Source organism: Orbicella franksi, chromosome 12 (genome assembly GCF_964199315.1).
Source record: "Orbicella franksi chromosome 12, jaOrbFran1.1, whole genome shotgun sequence".
Taxonomy (NCBI): domain Eukaryota; kingdom Metazoa; phylum Cnidaria; class Anthozoa; order Scleractinia; family Merulinidae; genus Orbicella; species Orbicella franksi.
The window spans coordinates 12,222,272-12,241,972 of record NC_138156.1 but is presented as its reverse complement, the minus strand read 5'-3'; the positions used below and the strand labels follow the sequence as shown (position 1 = coordinate 12,241,972).

At 40.3% G+C, this 19,701-nt stretch overlaps 1 protein-coding gene across 1 annotated transcript; it reads left to right on the top strand.

Annotated features, from left to right (window-relative positions):
- Nucleotides 1-330: 330 nt before the first annotated feature.
- LOC145464071 (alpha-1,6-mannosyl-glycoprotein 4-beta-N-acetylglucosaminyltransferase-like) lies at nucleotides 331-19,076 on the top strand. Its single transcript, XM_081447886.1, has 4 exons — nucleotides 331-601; nucleotides 9,008-9,202; nucleotides 15,590-15,673; nucleotides 16,984-19,076. The coding sequence occupies exons 2-4, from the start codon at nucleotides 9,034-9,036 to the stop codon at nucleotides 18,150-18,152; spliced, it is 1,422 nt and encodes a 473-aa protein (XP_081304012.1). The 5' UTR covers nucleotides 331-601; nucleotides 9,008-9,033; the 3' UTR covers nucleotides 18,153-19,076.
- Nucleotides 19,077-19,701: the final 625 nt, after the last annotated feature.

Here is a 19,701-nt window from a genome sequence, read left to right as displayed (position 1 = left end):
TTTGAGTTGTTTTCCACCTCGACGGTTTTTGCTGTGTGCCAAGATTCTAGTGTTTTTCGAACGCGGTAATTGCCTTTGTCAATGACAAAACCGTTGCCTAATCTAACCTGTTCTTGTCTCCAGGTTAGATCGATTTGATTGTTTGTATGGATCGGAAGTTTACGAAAAGCTCCGAGAACAAATCTCACATTTGGATGTTTCTGTTTGTTGCTGGTTTTTGCCACGAAATAGACCATAATAGAACCGAAAATGTCCAGTGTCCGTCGTGGATGAGGGGGTTGGAATAGACAGAGCCAATATACATATCTTATTAGATGGTTTGGTGTGTGGTATCGCTGGCACAAAATACGGCACAAGTCAAAATACAACAACAACTGCTGTAGTCAACAAATTTATCAGTGAAAGAGGGAGAGTACGACTGTTTTGCGCGCGCGCGCCGCAAATATAACTGTACAATATCGCTGTATATTGGTATTGTTATTCGGTATTCGCTGCAGTTGGATAATAACGATCAATTTTATTGACATAGTGCTGTGGATAGGCAAAACATTAGCACTCAAAGAATCTGTTCCCCGCAAACCCTGAAAGTCTGATACAAAAGGTAAGTTTCATTGTAATTTTACTCGACTGTGATTGAGTAGCTCATCTGGGCCGGGTTGTTCAGTAAAAGCCCGATTAAGGTAAACCAGTATTTGTGCTTTCTTCGGTGAGGTTTTCTGTTTATATTGTCTGCCCTTCAGTTTTGAGCTTGAGTAATCTCAAACTACACAAAACATAAGAAGTGAAAAACATTTTTACGCATGAAACATTGACTCTTCGGTTAACTTTTGATCCTAGGATAGTTCGAACAACCCGGCCCCGGGGCCTGTTTCTCGAAGGTCCCGAAAAGTTTTCGCACTGAAATAACATAATATGTGCAATACGAAGATTAGCATATAATCGTATACGTCTTTATTCCAGGGGGTCGTCTGTAGTCTCCTGAGCTTTCGGCGTTGAGGGAAATAATTGCAGGCTAGGAGCGCTTATTTGCTCTTGATACCTCAAGGGAGGGCGCTTATTCGAGACAGTGCGCTTAGTTTTTTTTTTTTTTGGGGGGGGGGGGGAAACAATCGAATGTTCAAAACAAAACTTTAGTACGACCGCTATTTATTAAAAAAGGAACAATAACAGAAACTGTCTTTATACTCTAATCACCCTGAAACGATTATAAAATATTTTGTAACTAATCTTAATAAACACAAACACAGCATCAGGGGCGGGCATCTCGTTTATTGATGCAGGATACAGCGAGCGTTACATCATCATAAAGAAAATACAGCAGTGAATAAACAGAAGAATTAAAAAGCAAAGTTGAAAGAGATGCCTTCGAGTGGCTCTTGCATAACTTACAAATTCTTAAATAGCCTACTAGCCCCTTAGGGATTCACGCCTAAAATACTTCTACAGTTAACACGAACCATACATAGTGAACATACTCCAGTGTAATTAGCGAAACGTTACAAAATATATTTATACTCTAATCACCCTGAAACGATTATAAAATATTTTGTAACTAATCTTAATAAACACAAACACAGCATCAGGGGCGGGCATCTCGTTTATTGATGCCCGCTTTCGAAAATAAAGAAAGAGAACAAAGGAATCTAAGTGTGAAAACTTCAAGAAACTGAAAGTAAAGATTCTAACTTATCGTAATATAGCCGTAGCTAGCCGTCCTTGCCTCGATCAGTCTCCCATCTGCCGTGACATAAAGAGTGTAGATTGGTGATGTCTGCTCCTTAGCGGCCCCTGTTCTTAAGCTATGTAGATCAAACAAGTGTATAAGATATCCTAGTTCCGCAAACGCATGCCAAGTCTAAAACTTTAATTTACTGCAAATTTTTTGAGAGCAAAATATGCTCTATCTTTGAAGAAAATAAATTCATAAAATTAAAACTAAGAATTACATATAATAAACATCTGTTTTGCTCTCACATGTATAAATTCTGACAAATGCATCGCAAAAACTAACGTCACAACAGCGAAGGCTAGCTAACTCGTTGACGCGGAGAAAAGCCGATTAGGCAGTCACGCAAATTGCAGCTAAGCGATGATTAGAAGGATTAGCCTTGGGGCGCGCAAACCTATTATATATCCTCAAAATCATCTCGGAAGTAACAGCGCCCCCCTTTTTATGGAAACAGGTTTTGCAAGCTCAATTTTAGCCGCCTCGAGAACACTTGTATCACAAGTCAAATCACAAATCGGAAAGCCATGGTGTGCCCAATTTATGCCATAACAGACAGACTCAAGTGTAGAGTAGAGGGAACTCTGCTGCAGCAAAATACTCCAAATAAGGAGCAAATGACGTCTCATCAGACGGCAAACAAGCGACTTCCTCAAAGCGCGAAGACCATTCTCTAAATGTTTGAAAGTCACTTGAATAACGCTCTGTTGTTGAAGGGGCCTTTGCTTTAGAGGAACGCAAGGGAAGACCTTCCGTTGACTTGCGAAGCCGTCTGGATCTCTTGAGTGGGCAACCTTTGAAGTAAACACACATCCACTTTGTAGACTTGAAAGATAACAAAAAAAAAGTGAGAACAATTAGAAAAAACAAAAAAGCAACAACACGCAGATCAGAACATAAGGAAGGCCCAGAGGTCTAAATCTTGTATTCAGCACACTATATACTGGCAGTACTGCACAAAAACGGCATGGCTCAACGGCCTTAAACAGTGTAATCACCTAATATCAACACGTGATAAACGGGCAGTCCCGCACAAAGATGACATGGTTCAACGGCCTAAAACAGTGCAATCACCTAAGATCAACACATGATAAACGGGCAGTCCCGAACAAAAATGAAATGGCCCAATGCCCTAAAACAGTGCAATCACATAAGATCAACACATGATAAACGGGCAGTCCCGTACAAAGATGACATGGCCCAATGGCCTAAAACAATGCAATCACCTAAGATCAACACATGATAAACGGGCAGTCCCGCACAAAGATGACATGGCCCAACGGCCTAAAACAGCGTAATCATGACCGCGCGGCATGACTTCTCCATAGACAGGTTCTACTGGATAATGTACTGTACAGTCCCGACAAGCAACTAAAATTCTCCGAGCCAAAAGGGAACTGTTATTTGTCCCATGGAGATAAACATCTTTACCGTTCTCAACGAAGAGAAAATCAGTAACAAAAGATCTGAAACCCCACCTACGATCCACCAAAAAAGGCCAAAAGGGAGCTGAAAGGCCAATAAAGAGTAACCAGTTCTATTGACAAAAACATATGTGGCGGATGACATTTTTAACTAACGAAACAGGTGGCACCAGCCAACAGGTTTCTCCTACCCAACTAAATGCTGGGGAATATTCGAATAGAAACTGGGAAAACTTGATTTTTTTTTTTTTTTTTAAACTGGGAAAGTAATCAATTGAACAGGGACCCCAATAAGAGGTTACTTCATGAAAATAGCTATCTTTAACTGACCAGTCATCAATCGACGATCTTGCATAAGTAATCAGCTGAACGAGGTATCAACTCAGCCTCGATTTTGATATTACTTTCTTTGGCGGTATCAAATATATCACCGGCGAGTTGAAGCGAACACAGTTTCATACCACCAGAATCGACGATCAAAGGTACAGTTTGGTTGTCAGTAAACCACTTAACAGAGCACCCTGAAGGAAGATGTGCAAACTTTTCAAAGCAAAACAAACACAGTGGAGTTCTCTCCACGTGGTACTCGATCTGGTATTCGTCTACATAGAATCTCAGTTTTTGCGCGAAAACAGACATGTTACCAATGGCAATGAAAGCAGCCAATCCAATAGCGCTAACATCCGAGTATACAATACGAGATAGTCTGCGAGCAACGTCTGCAAAACACTGGAACTGAGATAAGAAACATTATTCTTCCAGAACTCTAACTCTATGGAAACTGACAACGGGTTAACCACAGCAGGAGCACACGCGCACTCGACCACTGAACCTGTGGCCAGAAGATCAGAAATAGCCTGCTCGACAAATCACTATACTGGACTGGATGGCTGAGTGATTATTAGAAAACTGAGCTGAGGGTAGAATGTAAATAAAGAGAATCTGATACCCAACAAAAATAGTATCGCGAATAAAGCAAGAAGCACTTATATGATTTCAAAACTCTACATTCACCTTAAGGTTGCCTTTAACTTAAATATAATGCGTTCCGTCCTGATAATCAGTCTTTTATTCATTCATTCAGTCATCAGGGCTAATACAATCGTTAACCCTCGGACTAATGCCCCCATCGTGGTACAAGGGGGATGAAACCCCCTTCTTGGGTTTTCGTTCTATTAAGGCACAGAAAATAAATTTACATTCATTACAAAGAAAGCCCTGAGCTTGCTCTATAAAATAATGACATAATTTTTGGCTGTGAAGTAGCATGACGTCATTGGACCCGCCATCTTGGATCCGTCATCTTGGATTTTACTATTTTCTTAAAAAAGTCAAAAAATAATCTAGAATGCTTATGAAGCCAGAATGCTTATGAAATGTACAATTTGGTAAAATTCAGCAAAATGATGAACAAAGCTGAAAAAAAAAAAAAATACACAAGTATGTCGAAAAAGTTGATTTTTGTCTAAACCTATACGAAATTTGTGGTTGTCATGACAAAGTCAAAAGTAATGGACGCAGTTGACATATCCAAAATTTACGCGAACGATAAATGAACAGCTACAGAAATTTTTCAGCCCCTTAGAGTAAATTGTCTTTCCAAGACTTCCAAAAAACCTTGAATCACATGGTTGAACAAAATTATCAATAAGTTCAACTGGGTCAAAGTCTCCCAATCATTTTATTATATTGAATAAATTATATACTCATCTTATCCCATTCTCTTCAATGCAGCTTGGTATTTGCCATAAGTATGTATTTTTACTGCTTGGAGGGGGGTGCAGCGGCTCCTCTAAAACGGCTTGGGCAGGAAGATGGATTTGCTCAGAGGCTTATTTGGCCGCAGCTGAAACACTTGTCTGCTAGTTGAGGCTGACGTCCACGAAAGGACTGCATGCGGAAAAAACAAAAAGGCTGATAAGAAGAAAAATAATTGCCAGTGGACAGACCATGAGTAGATGGAGCTTCACTGGATGTAGAGCGAGTAGCTGTAGAGTTGGCCAGCTAGACGCATTTTTCCGCTTTTTCTCCCGGATCTTAGCTAGCGCTCGTCTTTCGGCTGATCAGAGCTTTTTCTCTTCCTCTGAATCTTCGGCGAGTTCGTCCGACTCGTACTTGCACTGCTGCCCAAACAGCGGGGTTCTTGTCCACGGAACGAAATAATTTGGCTGCTGAAAGGTTTCCTTTTGAGATGGTCTTGATGGTCCCGTCTGTTGCATCAAGCAGAGAGTTGCTAGACTCGTATTGTACTTTAGAGTTAAAAGAACTCGAAGCCTTGGATACCGTTTTTAGCTTCTACAGTTGAGACTGAGTGGCGGCTTGTTTATCGTCGAGATCGCGTTTGAATGCAGCGAACCTCTGATCAAACGTAACGTCCAAAAGACGAGGAAACAATGTTCGTGAAGCAGTCTTATGAACAGGATCTCCCTCAGTGAAGGATTGCGCGATCGAAGCGGGAACGCTCGCTCGTTCAATATCCGACGACATAACAACAAAAGCAAAGTTGAAAGAGATGCCTTCGAGTGGCTCTTGCATAACTTACAAATTCTTAAATAGCCTACTAGCCCCTTAGGGATTCACGCCTAAAATACTTCTACAGTTAACACGAACCATACATAGTGAACATACTCCAGTGTAATTAGCGAAACGTTACAAAATATATTGGCAGTAACAAATATACGGTGAATATATTCAGTTAAAGTGAGATCCGCGAGGAAATTTTAATCTCATGCCTCAGTATTCAAACATGAACACGTTTCATACTTCGCATGCGTCTCGTGTTCCAGTCGAACACCGCAGAACTCTTGAAGTGTGTCGTTTAGAATACCTTAAAACCTCACATATGCCTCAGTATTCAAACATGAACACGTTTCATACTTCGCACGAGTCTTGTGTCCCAGTCGAACACCACAGAACACTTGAAGTGTGTCGTTTAGAATACCTTAAAACCTCACATATGCCTCAGTATTCAAACATTGACACGTTTCATACTTCGCATGAGTCTCGTGTTCCAGTCGCACGCTTCGGACCACTAGCGTGTTGTCTGACTGAACTACGCGGTAACGTATATTGCCTGCATAAAACCCGTTCTTGACGACGCAAGATATCTTTGGCTGTGAAAAATGTGACACAACTTTCGTATTCATAGCGTGCGATTCTCGAAAATTAGAGTATACTTGACGTATTCATTAGTATTCGAAGACGTTCACGTCAGAAGTGGCGTCGTGCATCTCGTGTTCCAGTCGCAAACTCTCGAACAACTGAGAGTATTCGAAAATGTTCGAGTCATAAATGATCGCTATATCTTCGAAGAACATCTATTATAATAAAGTTTCCATATAACGCGCGCTCTGATTGGCTGAAACAGCGTGCTTTATCAGAGAACAGAGCACGGGTAGATGACAGTAAGTTGGCTTCCAAATTTTTGCTTCGGAATTTTGACAAATTTGACCCAAATTAAACATCCCCTGTGACTCAGACAAACGCACTGGAAGCGAGCTATTTTTCTGCAGTAAATATGGCTCACAGAGACCATTGTTAGCAACAGTAGTGTTAAAACTGTACTAAGATAACAAGTTTTGCTAGATTCCCGCCGACAAAACATGTACAGCTGTAGCGAAATACACAAATTCTCAACCTAAACAGTGCTTCGATAAAGACATTAATTTGGTTACGAAGGCAGAAATTATACTATGAAGTAAAACAACGACAGAAAACAATTTAACTGTCTCTGTTTATGATGAGAAGCTTTATTTTTGTAAATTTACAATTAAAAATGCTCATTTGCTCAAACAACACTTACATGCAGTGTAGTAACGCTCGTTCTCCGGTCATCTCGGTGAAGTAAACCGACGAGTGGTCAGTGCAAAACTTGCTCTGATATTCTCTTCTGCGCTCGAAGTAGAACCAGTGGGAGCCGTTAAGTCTTTCTAACTTTTACGCTAGTTCGGGCAATCTTGCTGCATGCGGCTACAAGCCGTAAATAACTGTAGCTCCTTTCAAATTCAACCCGGCATTTCGCATTTTCATCCACAAGCTTTGAGCTCCGCGTTTCGTAATTTCCACTGGAAAAGTGCTTGTTTTCATGGGCCACAATACGGCCGGATTCCTCTGGACCATAAACCTTTACCTGCCTTGAGATCCGTATTTAAAAATTAACTTAAAAGCGAACTTTGAAGGCATCGTTCTTCTCTCGAAAGCCGCTCAAACTTCTCGAAACTGAAAGCTTAGCTGAAGTCCAGTTTGTGATTGACACCTGTCGCTTCGTTAGCCAATCAAATTATTTGAACAATTCTAACAAGGATTGTGATTGGCTTATTTTAGCGTGCTTTATCAGAGAACAGTGCACGGCTGACGCCACTTTTGCTCGTTTGGAAAATAAAGTTTGGTTTGAAAATTCAGCCGAATGCGTGGGGAAATTATCTGATTCTTTATCATAAAACAAATAAAGAAGCCTCGACTGTGCTCTGTTCTGTTGTAAAGCACTTAGGAAGCGGTAGAGCACTCAAGAAGTAGGGAAAAACACTCGACTACGTCTCGTGTTTTCCCCTACACTTCTTTCGTGCTCTACCGCTTCCTGCGTGCTTTACAACAGAACAGAGCACAGTCGGGGCTTCTTTATTTGTTAAATGCAACATTAATCTACCAAAACGTGGCCCGTATGATTTCTCGAACACTTCGAGTCATTCACAAGTATTAAATTTGAATACGGAAAAACAGGCCGGATTCCTATAGAATATTCCAGGTGTATTTCGAGTCAGCCGTGATCGAATACGTCAGAACATTGCGGCATACGGGCGTGCGTCGATCCGTGTTCGAGCGAATTCGGGCCCGAATATTTGGCTTTTCGCGCAGTGTCAGATTTCGACGCCAATAGAGACCATTCGTTTAAAGGAATTATGCACTCACACGGACATAATAGTTGAGAAACTCAGACGAAGACCAAGGTTTTGGTAATGCAGCATTGCATGAGCGAACAATTAAGGTTACTTCAAACCTTCGCGGGTGTCCTCCAGAAAAAAATTCGTACGCGCACTGTTTTGCAGGAAACCCCCACAAACTATATATCAATAGAAAGGTTATAAAATGTAGAATTCGATAATATTATGCTCTTTTTTGCCGACTGCTTTTCTAAGGCGGTAGAAGCTGTTAACGCCAAAACGACCGACTGAAATTGCGGCGAATTAATCAGGTATCAAATGCGATCGTTGATGCAAAATAACTATGCAGTGTTAATCACAAAGCATCAATCTCTCAAAGCGTGTCAGCATTTTCTTTCATTTCCATTGGTTAACGTTTTATAGATCTGTCAAGTTCCACTAGCCAAAAATTCGCGTAACGTGTCCCCTCCACTAACTATGGTTGCGTTAGAGACCGCCACCCGATGAAGCCCCGCATTTTACATGAGTATGTAAAATCGACCGTTTTCCTTGAAATTTGGCCAGAACATTCACTGATAGATATGGAACAAAAACGTGTCGGCGAATTATTTTATTTCAAATACTTAAAAGCAGAAGCCACGGAATCCAGACAAGTGTGAAAGCACACCATGGCTTCATCGCGAGAGCGCGGAATAAATGATGACCTCACGTACGCAGTGATATATAAGCCTAAACGAGATGCATCATGGGATACTATTCGATCGTCGTCTGCAACGCCATGTAAGGTTGAGATTTATTTAAAGACGATTTGCAAATTGACTGATATTGCAAAAATTTGAAGGTTTCGTATGGAAGCAAGAAAGCTTTGTTAGCCCTCCAGAAACCTTTTCCATTATTAATCACTACAGAAGGAAGCTTTTGGCATATAACTATTAGAGATATTCCTGTGCTCATTCATATGTTCTTCTCCGTTGCAGTTCAAGAACTTCAATCAATTCTAAGAATGCGTTGCAGATTTATGAGCAGGTCTGTTATAAAGTTTGCATTTATGCTCTTGACGGTTTTCGCCATCGGGACTCTCTTTGTAAACAAGCACACTCCATGTCGACTGGATTATCCGAGTCAAGTGGATGGACTGCCAATTATCGTGACGGAAACATCGAAAAGGATCGGTCTCTGGGTGAGTAAACTAAAAGTTCCATACAATATACTCCTCTCTTTGGAACTTTGCAATAATTCGGGTTTTGTTTTTGTTAAAATGTTTAAATCCCAGCGTTTCATAACAGGCCATTTCCGAATTGCCTTTTGCCTCTGTGTCAAAACAAGTCTTCGTGTCAAATCCTTTACCGCCGACCGGTTAGCTCAGTTGGTAGAGTGTCGGACTACCGTGCGGGAGGTCGCGGGTTCGAGCCCCAGACCGGACCAACACTCAGGGTCTTAAAATAACTGAGGAGAATATGCTGCCTTTGCAATGACATCTGCAAATTGTTAGATATTTTAGTCTTCTCGGATAAGGACGATAAACCGTAGGCCCTGTCTCCTGCATCTTCACTGTTATGGTCAGCAGAGGACGTTAAAGAACCCACACACTCATCGTAAAGAGCAGGGCACGAAATTCCCGGTATTGTGGTCTGGTTTTTGCCCATTGTGCTGTTGAAATGCTCGGAGACATAAGCTGTTCAAGCTACTCTACAATCCGAGGGTAAATAAAGTATACTACTACTACTACTATTCATATGAAAATATGTTTCGCCTGGAGGTTCATTGTGATGCAAATCAGACTCATTTTAACCATCTAACCATCAAAGCACTGAAAGACGAACTTGCTAAAAGGAATCTATCAAAAAAGGGAAACAAACAAACTCTGGTTTCCCGATTGAAGTCATCTCTTCAAAGTACCCGCCAGAAAACGAGTGCAGTCTCTGACCAAACTGATACTTCGCTACTGTGCACTGCAAGAAACGAAACCAACAACGTAGAGAACTGCCCATGCTTACCCCTTCTATTAGATTTACAGAATGAAAAGAAAGCGATCAAGGCTAATTCGTCGCGGCAAACATTGCCTAACCTGAATTCTGACTTTGAGCTGTCAAAGCTTCAAGATGAAAACAACGCCTAAAACAGACTTCGCGACGTGAAAGACCGCTACGATTCTTTAAAGCGTGAAGCAACATCTATTCAAGATGAAAATAAAAGTTTAATGACTGCTCTATAACTTCTAAACAACGAAATTGGCAAAGAAAGTAAATATCAAGATGGTAGATATGATAATTTCAAGGACCAAAATTTGCATGATGATGAAACCCCTTGGGTGATGGTACGTGATAACAAGTCAATGCCCAGAAACAATAAAAGGGAGCAACAAATACCAGTTGGAAGAAAGTTGCCTGCCTGTAATTCTACTGGCTTCGCGTCCCAAAAAATAAATAACGAGCGGACCACAGTCATCGTTGGAGACTCCATAATAAAGAATATTCAGGGAATAAAACTAGCCAAGTGTGTGGGACATCGGGTTGTTGTCAAGCCATTCCCTGGAGCCACAATTCGCGACATGCGTTCGCATGTTGTTCCTACAATTGATAAGTCTCCTGATCAAATTTGTTTACTTGTGGGTGCCAACGATCTGAAATCATCTACACCGAGCGATGTGGCTGATTCTATTGTCGACTTGGCCAGAGAGGTTGAGAATGCTTCCGAGTCTGAAATAGTTATATCTGAACTAACTGCAAGGAATGATGATTACAGTGACGCCTTCAAAGCGGTAAACAAACGTCTAAAACAATTTTACTAACAAAATAACTGGAAAATTATCAGCCATGCTAACTCAGTTCAAAAGGACTTAACAAAGGTGGTCTGCACCTCAACAGGGAAGGTAACGAGGTAGTGCAAAAGAACTTTGTAAATTTTTTGAGATCTAATTGATTTCCAATTCCATGAATGTCGATTATTCTCTAGTTTCACAAACGTTGCCAGAATCAGTTGACAACGAAGTTCATTCAGGTAGTTCGGGTCCTTTCAATATGTCAATTCTTTACCAGCTAAACGTGGTTTCAAAATGGCCTGTTTGAACAGCAGTCTCGTCAAACATGTTGACGAACTTAAAGTTCTTCTTGCTCAGTTTTCATTTGATATTCTGGCAAATAATGAAACCAAACTTGACGAATCCATAAAAAGTTCCGAACTCCATATACCAGGCTACGAATTTATCCGTCGTGATAGAAATAAACGTGGTGGAGGGGAGAGTTTTTACATAAAGTCTTCTAATTCTTTCATAGTGCGCTCCGATCTAAACGTAATTAATCTTAAAAATTTAACTATAGAAATTCGTAAGCCGAGCTCTAAGCCTTTTCTTGTAACGACGTGGTACAGACCTCCCTGTTCTCCAACCGATCTTTTTTCGAGTTATGAGTCATTTAAAGGTAACTTAGATTCTCTCGACCTAGAGTACTATTTGTTAGGTGACTCCGTTGTTTAAACAGGGCGAGTCATTTGATCTAAACAACTACCGACCCATCTCAGTGATTTCCGTGGTCGCCAAAGTGTTCGAGGGGATTGTGTACGATCAGTTATACAACTTCTTAAATAGTGAAGAAATCATTTCCAGACAACAATCTGGTTTCAGGTCTTTACACTCAACTGTTACTGCTCTTCGTGAAGTCGCTGACAGTTGGCCGTTTAATATCGATCGTGGCTACGTCAATGGTGTAGTGTTCCTCGACTTAAAAAAAGGCATTCGACACTGTTGATCATGAGATATTACCAACTAAAATGAATCGGTATGGCATTCAAGGGAAAACTCTTGTTTGGTTCAAATCGTATTTGACGAATCGCACACAACGGTGCTCAGTTAAAGTGCACCTAACCCCCCCAATTTTTTTTCTCTAAAACGAATCTACCTGTTATTTGAAATAGTTCTGCGAAAAAATTTTTGGATTCCGTTAAATCCTCGATTTCCTGTGCCCCGGCGAAATCTCGAAAATAGCTCCAAAACACCGCCATTTTGTTTCACGACCGAGTTGGAGGAGAATGGGTCCAGCGGCTCTTGTGACGTCTACCCAGGAAGGTTGGATATCTCACGTCCTCTCATTTCCTTCGGGATGGTGCAATACACATTCGAAAAGTGTGCTGAAACGCCTTCCAGAGGTGCTATCGGCTGTTGCAGCAATATTCCAGATTTAAAGAAAGATATGCTGTACAATTTACTGGCGATGATCGGCTAATGGTGCAATAAAGACGTAAACTATGGTTGATTTTGTCGAACCGAAACAAGCGAACTGAATCTGTGAGAACCATTGAAGAACTCTCAGTAGAATTTGTTCCGCAGACTTTCGAACGCTATTTTCATAAATTTTCTGCTTAGAGCTAACCAGCAATTTGTACAAATACTATTGACAACCTATATCTTCCAATCCCGCAGTATTTATAACATAACCGGCAAAGTTGTGTGATCTGGTCATGATAAAGAAGCGTTATACTGATATGTAAATAGATCGCAACTGTACGCCGCTAACCAACACTTATTTCTCTTTCGATTTAGATGAAAGTCGAAGATTAATCCTTTAGAATTACATGATAACAAAATTTTTAGACTCACAGAGTTTTTCGAAGGTTTGGAAATCAGCAGTGCGACAAAGATTCTGTGCAATAGCGTCAAAAATATGACCGCGTAACATTATCTGCGGACCGCTTAGGGAACGCATCCTTTTCGCTTATCCGACGAATTTCACTACAAACTTTAAGAACAATTTATATTGGTTATTTGGAGTTACGAGTTAAAACGTGTGACAATGTGAAATCGGTAATTGTATGAAATGTTTCCTTCCGCCTTGCTTCCCGCAGCTTCAAAAATACAGGTCCAAACAATACGATTTTCAATCGATCGAAGCCAATGTCTTGGAGGTCATCAAGTCTCCAAAACTGCAACACGTACGTCGCTCTTATAAACATAAAGCATTCAACTGAAAGTAAAACACAAGCTGGATTTAACAGAACAATCACACCTTGACAAAATACATTCTCGCTAAGGACAAATGTAAACGGGCTATAAACACGCGTGGGAATCCAGGGGCACCCAACGACCGTTTTCTCTCTAATGCTGTTAGATGCTGTTTTAGGCTTTCTGGAGTACTTTTAAAGCTCTGTAGGTTAATTTAGGTTGCACTAAAAAAATTTTATCTGTTCGGATATTCTAGGGGAACTTGAGTATTCTCGAATTTAGTAGGGCTTTTTTGTCCATTTCCCGAAAACCTTAGGTCTTATCGCCTTTCCGAAAATGATAGCTGACCTTTTTTCGGTACTCAAAACGACATTTTCAACAGTCCGAAAACAACAGACATTAAATTTCTCATGTCACGAAAGTTCGAGGTGCCAATTCTCTCAAGAAAATCAGAGGGGATTAAAAGCCTTCCGAACAGATAATTTACCGAAACGATCCGTTGGGTGCCCCTGGGAATCTTATGTTTAGTTGACGAAATTACCATCCAAAGCAGTCCTCGAGTTTTCTTTCCTACTTTTCTTTTGCCTGCTCCTCAACTTCGTATCTAGCTTGCCATTCCTAATATACAAGCAGCTCGTCCGCAAAGAAGTCTTCCCCTTCGTCGCTTGAAATATTGTAAATTGCTCTCAAAGCTCTAAGCAGTGAGTTCACAGTTGTCGAACGTCCTCGATCGAAGTTTATTTCGGAGTCTTCCGAATAGAAACTTAACTCTGACTCCAGTGACGAAAAAGAAATGATTCTGAGACAAAACTTGGACGTTTTAGTGCCAAAATACATCGGAACGATCAGTTTTGTGTTCCATTTTCTCGAGCAAATACAGAGAGTTGACTGAGGCGCTATTGTGTTTGGTTCCTGGGTAGACGTCATCAGGTACCGCCGCCCCAGACTCCCTAAAACGCGGTCGTGAAACACTTCAAGCGCGACTTTGAAAGGGCATAGAAAATCTAGGATTCAACCAAATTAAAAAATTTCTTCGCCCAAATGCTTCAAATAAAGTCTAGATTCGTTTTAGCGAAAAAACTTTTTGGGGTTAGGTGCACTTTAACGGTTATCTCTCTGACTTCACCGTTCTTAAATGTGGTGTGCCACAGGGAACGATCCTTGGCCCTCTTTTATTTCTAATTTATATTAATGATTTGCCTAACTGTTTATCGTTCAGCGTACCTAGAATGTATGCTGATGACACCCACATTACTAATGCTGGTTCTGATTTACATTTGATCCTGTCTAATCTATCTCACGACCTTGAAAAGCTAAGCAAATGGCTAGTGTCTAACAAACTCATACCTTGAACGCTACAAAAACTGAATTTATGCTGATCGGCTCCAGGCAAAGATTAAGTACTCTATCTGATAAACTCGAACTTTCCATTGATAATGTTCCCATTAAACAAGTTTCCTCTGTGAAATCCTTTGGAATACATATCGATGAAAATTTAACGTGGCATTCCCACATTAAAAACTGTGTAAAAAGATCGCTTCCGCTGTTGGAGCCATAAAGCGAGTTAAGCCATTTGTGCCTCAATCCACCCTACTCAATATTTACAACTTACTAGTTCAACCTCACTTTGATTACTGCAGCCTTGTCTGGGGTAATTGTGGCAAAACATTATCAAAAAAGCTACAAAAAACTACAGAACCGTGCTGCACGTGTTATAACTTCATCAAACTACGACGTAGATGTCGATTCCTTATTTCACAAACTCAGCTGGAAAGACTTGAAATCTCAACGTCAAATTCAGAACGCTTGATGGTTTTCAAGTCTTTAAACGGTCTTGTTCCGGAATGTCTCACGTCTAAATTTATAAAGCGAAATGAATCAAGTTATTCTCTGAGGTACTCGGTAAACAAACTTGTTGTCCCCTTTCTAAGAACTAACTACATGAAAAATAGTTTTAATTACAGCGGCGCTACCCTTTGAAACAGCTTACCCTGTAACATTAGAGAGTCTGGTTCATTAAACAAATTTAAACGCCTTCTCTACCATAATTTTTAAACACGGCATTCATGGAAACCAGGATTTTTCTTAAGTGGCATATTAATGTAAGTTAATATAATGTTAGGATTTGGAGTTTTAGTCATTATTATGAAATTTTTCCTACCTGATGTTTTTACCGTGTATAAATAATGATTAAAGATTAAAGATTAAAGATTAAAGATTTTCATATCAAAGGTTTTGCCAGAAACATATCATGAGGACTTGTTTTGAAGCTGAGGTACATAGTAACTCGGAAATGGCCTATTTACGACAGCTCAGTTCACATGTATAGAGCGTTTGCACATGACGTCACGGCAGCCACATTTGGTGTCCCAAAACAATGAAACGGCGGCCATTTTGGTGTCCCAAACCAAAACTCTTTTCTTATGTAAACACTTTCTTTTGTTCCAAGAAATTTCCATGGCTGCTATCCACGTGAGCTAGTGAATACACTCGACACTGTAAACATTGACCGGGACATAAGAGTAACGAAGTTGTCATTCACAGAAATCTGTCATTCAAGTCAGTTCCAAAACTGAGTCCAGGTACACGAAAGCAACTTCATTAATTATCTTTATCTTCACAGGCGAACAGCCTTCTATTTGCCTGAACAAAAAGATCATAAAAAATTCCACGATAACTAGACTGGGGAGCTACCCTGAAGGAAAAGGTAAGAATAGAACATTACTTTTCAAATGTCTTGTAGTCATGGTGCTGCGCAAGCAATAGGGACTTAAGATACGAGGACGGGAAGGCCAGGACGGCAACGTCAGTGGACGCGGGAAACTCTCGCGGGTCCCGCCGTGTCGCCAAAAACAAAATGCTTAAGATGTGCATTTTCGCAAAGGACTGCAACGTCAATAATTCGAACCTCGTACAAGCTATTCACAGAAGCAATGGCATCCATTAGACTATAAAAGAGATAGTAGAAATCTTATCCTATTAGGCTTAAACAATAGTGAACAGCGATACTGAATTTCTTCTTCTTTATAAGCGAAGCAAACATCTGTCAATATTTTAATAGAGAAACCATAATTTCCGTATAAAGAAATTAAACGAACAATCTGATCGACCTGCTTCAGATGGCTTTTTACCATTAAAGCGTTTGGGAATTCTGTCGGCGAAGAATCCTGACTTTTGGTGAACGTTTCAATTTCCATCTGTAATTGTAACAAGCATTATAAAAATCAAACAAATGTTGCATCAAGTTCCGGGTAGTATAAAAAAAACAACTCAATATCAGTTTGAAAATGTGTATTTTATTTGCTCGATAGACGCTCCATGACATTCATGCTTACAACATTTTATCGACTGTACTTACACTGATGTATTCTCAATGCATACAGTTTGCATTGAGCTTGCACACTCGTGATGGCGTCTGAACAATGACTGCAGAAACACAAACGAACAGACGAGGAATATTTTATTCACATTTTCGTATCTCAGCGTAGTATTCTACACTACAATCACGAAAACTGTGAACCTTACAAACATTCCTATCAATGAAACTGAAAATAAAGTCGATTAGAACAGTTATCGGGGCAAACAAGTGCAAAATACTCACGTTTTCGATACGACGGCTAGTCGGGCGAAAGGGCGTCCTCGACGAGATGAGGACGGCAGAGAGATGAGTCGAGAGTTTTCGTGTGCATGCCCGGTAGAGTTAATTTACTTCCGGTAGCCGTCCTAGCTCGTTCCGTCCTGGTATCTTAAGGTGCCTAATATTAGGCAAGAGAAGATGAGGAGTGAGAGAGTTGATCACCTAAAATGCTCTAGTCGGATCCAGTCTTCCCTTGGATAATCTTGCTGCTCAAACTTCGTAGCTGTTTTCGTCGATCTTGAAAATGCGTGTAGAGACTCTTTGGCTGTCCACGTGCTTGTTTTTGGCCGTCAATCTCCAAAGCTATACTTCTCTCTAAATACATCCCTTCCATACAAGTCTTGGAAGTGTAAATGTAGCTTATTTTGTTTCCACTTTAGGCTTTCTTACTATTGGAATCTCATCAATTGCTCGTCCTCGTGGAGATAACTACCTTATTAGAACGATGCAAGGCTTGATAAACCGTACGAGTGACGAGGACAGGAGCGAAATCTTCGTAGTGATATTCCTTGCAGACTTTGATGAAGCAGCTAAATCTGCTACTTTGATGGAATTGTCGAATCGTTTCAGGAAATACATTGACCAAGGTTTTATTCGTGTAATCTTTGCACCAAATGATTTTTACCCGGCGCTCTCGAATATAAAAACGAAATTTCGTGATAATCCGCAGAGGATCTTTTGGCGCTCAAAGCAGAACGTAGACTTTGCGTTTTTAATGTGCTATTGCCATGGTCTCTCGCAGTACTATCTTCATTTAGAAGACGATGTACTTCCAGCGCCAAGCTTTTATCCCAAGCTCCGTGATTTCATCTCATCGGTTAAGACACCTTGGCCCATTCTAGACGCTTCCACCATGGGACACGTAGCCAAAATTTATCACGCCAACGACCTGGAGAATCTTGCCACGTATTTCTACCTCATGTACGACGAAATGCCCGTTGACTGGTTGATTACGCTTTGGCGACAGATTAAATATGACCGACCTTACCACCATCAAGAGTTTATTTTTCCTCCAGCCTCCCTTTTTCAACATATTGGAAGTTATTCTTCTTTTGCGGAAAACAAGGGCCGTGATACCAATTTATCGAGAGAAAAATATTTTGACCAGTACGACCTCAAATACAAGGGTTTGAATCCCTCGGCGACCGTCAGCAGCCAAATGACGTCTAGTTACGGACAACCACAAGATGCTTACAACAGAGGTTATGGCTATTTCAGGACCAAGGAAGTCAGAAAAGATGACTTTATTATTATCCAGTTTACTCCAGCAGTGTCGATACGTAAAGTGTTTGTTGATACAGGTTCCTGTATTGCTCCTAATGATCACCTTCAGTCGGCTGTTTTGCAAGTAAGTTTTAACAATGAAAAAGAACAACAGACAAATGGAATTAAAACTTGTACAGTGTTTGAGACAATTGGAAATTTCCAACGCGGGAAAGTAGAAGTCACTTTGAATGAAGGTAAAAACATATCGTGTTTACGGGTGTTGGTGACACAAAACCAGAATTACTGGGTTTTCTTCAGGGAGATTGATGTTTGGCAAGTTTAAACTCAAGTCTTTGTACTCAGGCCTTAATTCAGTTTCAAGTTTGCAGAGAGGACTCTCCAGTATAGGCAAGAGACTATCTCGTTTTCCTAATTTTTTTGGTCAGTACCAAAATGACCGTTGTGTTGACGGACTCCATGGCGAGTTAATGGCCAACAACAACAACAGCAGCAGCAGCAACAACAACAACAACAACAACAACAACAACGACGACAGCCACAATAATAACAATAACACCCACAAGACTACAGTAACGACCGTACGATAGCAAAAAAAATATAGCAACACTAATAGCACCAACAGCAGGAGCAATAACAACAACAGCTGATGCAGAACAGCAAAAACTAATAAAATCATAGCAATGGTGATAACAATAACAATAACAACATCAACGACAGCGATAGTAGCAACAATCAAACATAATAATTATTGCTATCAATATCATATACGCGGCCATATAGGCAATCAGTCTCTTAAGAACGCGCGCTTTGCGGCCCTACAGCTGATTGGTTCACGGCCCCGTCCGATGAATTTAAACCAGTCAGGTTACTTTGCGGACGAACTACACGCAACTGTGACAAGAACAGCAATAGCAATAGTAATGACATTAACAACAAGAGTATCATCATCATGATCATCATCACCAAAAGTGAAAAACAACAGCAACAAGAACAGCAGTGACAAGAAAAACAATAACAACAGTAATAACATTGACAACAGTAACAATAGTGATAATAGCAACAGCCAGAAATAACATTAACATCATCATCATCATCATCATCAACAGGGACAAGAATAACAGTAGTAACAGTTACAACATTGACAACAATAACAACAGTGACAAAAACAACAACAGCAACAAGAACAGCAGTGACAAGAAAAACAATAGCAACAGTTACAACATTGACAACAGTAACAACAGTGACAAGAACAACAATAGCAACAGTGACAATAGCAACAGCCAGTAATAACATTAACATCATCATCATCATCATCATCAACAGGGACAAGAATAACAGTAGCAACAGTTACAACATTGACAACAATAACAACAGTGACAAGAACAACAATAGCAACAGTGACAATAGCGACAGCCAGTAGTAACATTAACATCATCATCATCATCATCATCATCATCAACAGGGACAAGAATAACAGTAGCAACAGTTACAACATTGACAACAGTAACAACAGTGACAAGAACAACAATAGCAACAGTGACAATAGCAACAGCCAGTAATAACATTAACATCATCATCATCATCATCATCAACAGGGACAAGAATAACAGTAGCAACAGTTACAACATTGACAACAATAACAACAGTGACAAGAACAACAATAGCAACAGTGACAATAGCGACAGCCAGTAGTAACATTAACATCATCATCATCATCATCATCATCAACAGGGACAAGAATAACAGTAGTAACAGTTACAACATTGACAACAATAACAACAGTGACAAGAACAACAATAGCAACAGTGACAAGAACAACAATAGCAACAGTGACACTAGCAACAGCCAGTAATAACATTAACATCATCATC